The 5,544-nt window shown below is 37.7% G+C and overlaps 1 protein-coding gene across 1 annotated transcript in view; it reads right to left on the reverse strand.

Annotated features, from left to right (window-relative positions):
- Positions 1 to 1,345: 1,345 nt before the first annotated feature.
- PLCL2 (phospholipase C like 2) overlaps positions 1,346 to 5,544 on the reverse strand; it is a 98,469-nt gene continuing 94,270 nt past the window's right edge. Inside the window, exon 6 of the mRNA XM_005421717.3 lies at positions 1,346 to 2,610. Within this exon, the coding sequence (XP_005421774.1) occupies positions 2,431 to 2,610 (180 nt within the window). The 3' untranslated portion in view covers positions 1,346 to 2,430. The remainder of the gene's footprint in view (positions 2,611 to 5,544) is intronic.

A 5,544-nucleotide genomic window follows, 5' to 3' on the forward strand; every position in this document is an offset into this window, starting at 1 on the left:
ACTAAAATCAGATGCTAACATATTTAAAGTGTCAGTTAGCTAAATGCATGTATTTTAACTTTTTTAAAAGATATATTATGTATCTATATTACTCAAAAAGTATTATCTTCCTTTTTAACAAAGTAGAACAGGATCAGTTCTGTAATCAATAACTCCATATATTGTAAGAGTGAAACATGCAAAATCTCTCAGGCCTTGTCTATGTGATAATCAATTTTCACTTACTATTTTTTGTCTTAAAACAAAGGAAAAACCATTAAACTGTGTGGAACCCTTTCAATGTTCCCTCACCTCTGTTCAGGTTGTAATGTGCTAAACAGAAATACATAAATGTTAAGAATGCCCAAGACATCAGTTCTGATAACCTGGTTGGAGGAAAAGACTACAGAAATGCTTCATTTATGATATAAATTATGTTGTTCTGTAAATGCCATACAAACAGTGCTGGGGCAGGACTGCAAAAGGAGCCTTACTGGTTTTTAGGTCTCTCTGAAGCATAATGCAAACAGTGATGATATTTTCCCACAGCCTACATCTTTCAATTAGGATTAAAAGTCAGAAATAAAATTCCAGCAGCCTAGGTTTTGGGATTTCTGACAGAGTGAAACTGACCTTGCATATTTATGGTGCAAATGGATCTTGATCTAACACAGTTGTTTCGCTGTAGATAAATTTCTAGATCAGATTTAGATGTGATAGATTTGGCCCTGGAAGACTAATTTCACAGTGCCTTAGGATACAGCTAACAACATGAATTTCAAGTTGTTTCCCATCAACTTCCATCAGAAGACTTTCAGCTGCCAACACAGAAAAGGACTGCCTAAAAAGCAACACTCACAGCTGTTTACCACACCTTAACTGCTTCATTTTTTACTACACAGAATAGAAATCACTCCTAGCAAGATCCGAACATTAGGGCACATGGTCTGTAACTAGACACTGAAAGAGCTTAGCACCTTCTAAAACCGCTCCTAACCCATGCAGTTTGACATTTGTAAGCGCAAGCTCAAGATGTGACATTTACTATGCAAACTGTTTTCATCCCACCCCATACCCACTTTAATTTTATAATGCCTAGAAAATAAATTAAGTCCCTAATAATTCAATGAAGTGCAAGTGTAACGGCGTTCTTGTTCAGAGCCCTATTGACTTTTACCGGATGTTATACGTACGTAGGTTTCATTACCCTCAGTGCAGAAAGAGCATCTTGAACTGGTTAAAACAAAAATCCATGTAGAATGCATGTCTTGAAGACTTCTACTTAAAACAATGCTTTTCAACAACCATCCTCATCTTCTCTTTTTCCCCGCAACTGAACAAAAAGCACATTTTGATCTCTGGAGGATTTCACTTGTTTTTCTTCAAATTTATTAGCTTCTGTAATTATATAGTCCATTTTATTGTTAAATCAGAAACAGTAAGAGAACACTCTAGGTTGGTATAGTCATTTTACAATGAGCATATCAGCTACAATACCTTTACCTAATGTTGTCAGAAAACCAAAAAAGATCAGAACAGCAATTGATTTATTTTTTTGACAAACCTGCTTATTGAGATATCACCTATTCCGTAAGGAAGAAAATACTCAAAAAATAAAAAAGTTAAAATTTAGTTAAAAGCTTTACTTGTTTGGGAGCAATCTCATAAAACTCTTTTTAATATGAGCACTTCACTTCACAAAATGAAAAACTATTTACACCGTTTTGCTTGTGGTTTGGTCACATTATCTACACACATTTGCAGAAGATCTTAGGCAAAATAGGTATGTATCTTCTTCTGACATAGGCTATCAGATTGATTGCACATTTTCCTTTTACATAATGGCTCTCCTATAGTGCACTGAAGTCAGTGATCACTGTCTAATTACATTCTCATTTTAATTTATGGCTCAACAATAAAATCAATACCACTTCAAACCCAAATATCCAAGCGGCTGAATTACATATAGTGTGAAACATGTGGATTCCACTTTTTTAGACCTGATTTTCAAAAGAATGATATATCTCACTAGCACAATTAACAAACTGTGCAAAGAAAGAAACAACCTTTGCATCAAATTGGTTTGAAAATCAAGGCATCTTGCCAAATTCTGTCAACTGATTTCCTGCTAGTTACATCTCATTTAAAAAATGTTCATTTCCTGATGGCACTACAATGAACTTTTCAGCACGCGATTACTGAATTACAGTATCTTTTACATATATATGCTATATTTAGGCCAATAATGTAATTTCCATGTTACACAAAATCATTGCCTTCACAAGCAGAGTTGCTACATACATTCACAGTTTCAATAGATTGTAATTAGCTTCTCCAGTTGTGCTTTAAAAATTCCGAATATTTTCCAACAGTAAGTGCAAAGCAAATGTCCTATGCAGCTACAATTGGTCACAGAGTTATAAACTCCAAAATTACGAGAAGAGCCTTCTCTCATTCTCCGTTTTCATCACCTGCTTTTTCAGGTATGACCTCCAGACTTCGACGAGGCTTTGAGATTTCTGCATTTTCAGTGCCTGGCTTATTAAGTCCACATGAAAGAGTGGCATAATGGATTTGCTTCAGATTCTCCAGTGCTTCATTTTTAGCATATTTGAGAAGATCAGCTTGTCCCTGTAAGGAAAAAAATGCAGTTAGAATACATGTTTGATAATAGCATTCTCTTATCTGTTACCCTTCTGCTTGGTTTCGATTAAAAGTATAGCTGTCCTGCTTACAAAAAAAAAAAAAAGAAAACAAAAGAAAGACCAAAATCCAAACCAACCAATGAAACAAACAAAAAACTCCTCAAAAACCAAAACAAAACTCAAATAGAGATTATTTAGTGTTAAAAAGAATCAAGCTCTTTGCTTTCTCTGAAGCCAATCAGTGGCATCAGCAAAGGGGAGGGGTAATTTCTGCCTAACAGCTTTCAAGCAAGTAATCTGTGCTGTATTTTTAATCCATGGGGACTATAAATGTTTCTGCATAACGAAAACTGTGACAATTGATTTTAATACCTCAGGGAGTCATTTAAAGCTTCCCTGGTTTTTTGGTTCCTAGGATTTTTTTTCCTTAGCAGTGTGATTCACTCAATAGCAGGATGGTAAAGGACCAATGCTCGTCAATGCATGAAATATGGAAACACAGACTGGCGAGCAGCACATAAAAAGGACAGTGATGACAAAGACTTCACAGGGCTGTCTGCAGTTCAGCACTATCACTATCCCTCTTCAGAATTAGAGAATCATTTAGGTTGGAAAAGCCCTTTAAGACCACCAGGTCCAACCATTAACCTAAAACTGCCAAGTCCACCCCTAAACCACATCCTTAAGAGCAACATCAATCTTCCTCTTCATGGCAATTAAGTTATAAACAAAGCTGTAAGAGAAATTGTCCCAGGCTTAGGTCATTTGGCTCCTGTTCTACAGTCCTCCATCTCTCTGTATTGATTAAAGCCCTCTAACAGCAACTGCTCTCACTGGGAGGCTGTGGACAGCCTTCCCTGCAGCCGGTCTCTGCCTACCCTGCCCACTTGCAGCAAACGAGCAAGGCTGCAGCACATGGTGAGTATGTCTGTCTTACTGGGGGCACAGAGAAGTTCAAAAACAAGAGCAGCAAATCTGCAAGGGCGAAAGTGATTGTGCTGTGCTCATGTTCCTGAGGTAGAACTGCTCCACAGCTCACAGGAAAATACCTGAAGGAGGGAAATACACACACACACACACGCACACGCACACACACACAATCCAGGTACTGTCATTCCTTGAGACTGCCAGTACCAGTGTCCAATGAGGTATGAACCCTGACTGCACCTTCTCCTGCCATGTATGTCCATCCTGGGTAAATTCTGTCTCCTGACAGACATTTCTCTTGAAGACATGCTAGTATGTCTTCCAAAGATAATACGTTGCCTCTCCTCTGCCAAATAAGTCTGAAATGCATCTTTACCTCTTGATTTCAAAAATACAGGAGTAGAGATAGAACAGCAGTCAGACAAAAATATGTGCACTCATGCTGTGATACTTCTGATGCTTCTTTAGCAACTCAGAACATAAATACTGTCCAATGAAGAGAGGAGACTTATGTCTTTGAGACCCACAAATTGAAAACAAATTTTACTTTCTTCAAAGAAATAATGTTCCCCCTCCCCTCACCCAAGATGATAATAACCAAAGTCTTTTTTTCTGATCACCAGAGAGGAAAAAATCTAAAATGTCGTCAATCATAGCACAAGCTTCAGTAATATTTTCTTCTAAAGGACTACTTTTTCCAAACTAACAAACAACTAAAAGCTAATTTAAAACACTCCAGCACACTAAATGAGTCATATCTGGAGTGCATCTGTTTCTAGCCCAAGTTCTGTTTTACATGGATTAGTAGAATATAGTTCTGGAATTTTAATCAAGTTGTTTATTATAGGCAGAGCTGCTAGCAAGCAGTCTATTAATAAGGTTGCCCAAAACTTCTCAGTTAAAAAAACACTCCTGCTTTCAGTTACTTATATGCTTGCCAAACTTTAACTACTTAAGCTGATACTTTCTATGCAGGATTTTTGCCATTGGCAGATTTTATTATTATTTCTGTTTAATATAGTTCTTTAACCTCATCCATATGGTTCATTCAGTTCTGGGAATAAAGATGGGGAAATGCCATCAGAAGTTTGTTAACAATCTTCTATACTTCCTTCCCTACTCTCACTTGGGGTAGGGACTTGCAATTGGAATGACTACAGGGCAGTAGATCCAAGTTATGAGCTTTTAATAAACAAAAATCAGATTTTGCATGTGGTTAGTACAATCACTGAGGACTCCACTCTTGATCATCCTTCATCTCTTGACAGCCCCAGCAATGTGGTAAGAGAATGTGCATTCCATTCCCACAGAATAATGAATGTGCATTAGGAAAAAAGTTGGGTTTTTTCCTGGATGGCTTTTCCAAGCCACCAACATTGGGTTGCCAAGGCAAGCAGGCCAAAAGCCAGACTAGAGGGGAGGAAGGAAGAGCCTGAGAAAGACTCTGGAGAAGAGGTAGATGGGGAAAAGGAGGGATACAAGAGCAATCTCTGGGACTGACCTGGCAAGAAGCCTAGGGCTGCTGATAGGGAAGCCAGACTTCATTATACAAGGTGGATGCTAGATCTTACTGCAAGAGGAGATGGTGAAACACAAACACAGTGCAACAACAATAACTTTGGATTTGATAGGTGAGCAGAGAAAGGGAAAGATTGAGATAACATTTGGGATTGGAATACAGAAAGAAAACAGATCGACAAAATCTACCACATTGAAAATAGCCTGAAAATTATATACAAGGAGAAGAACTAACAACTCAAAAATAGTGAGAGATTGGTAATGAGAATAAAAGCTGGTGAGAAAGCAAAACAAAAACACTGAGCAAGGAGAAGGCTGCTGAATGCAATAAATTGGGTAAGGTGATGAGAAAATGAAAATTAACACTCATTGGGAAGGATCTCTAGAGGTGGCAAGGAGGAAGAAGAAAATATTAGGCACCAAGGGGGAATAGCATAGTGGATGTAGGAAAGCAGGGAAGAAGAAATCAGGGATT

This window comes from Geospiza fortis, unplaced genomic scaffold (assembly GCF_000277835.1).
Source record: "Geospiza fortis unplaced genomic scaffold, GeoFor_1.0 scaffold95, whole genome shotgun sequence".
In the NCBI taxonomy this organism is placed as follows: Eukaryota; Metazoa; Chordata; class Aves; order Passeriformes; family Thraupidae; genus Geospiza; species Geospiza fortis.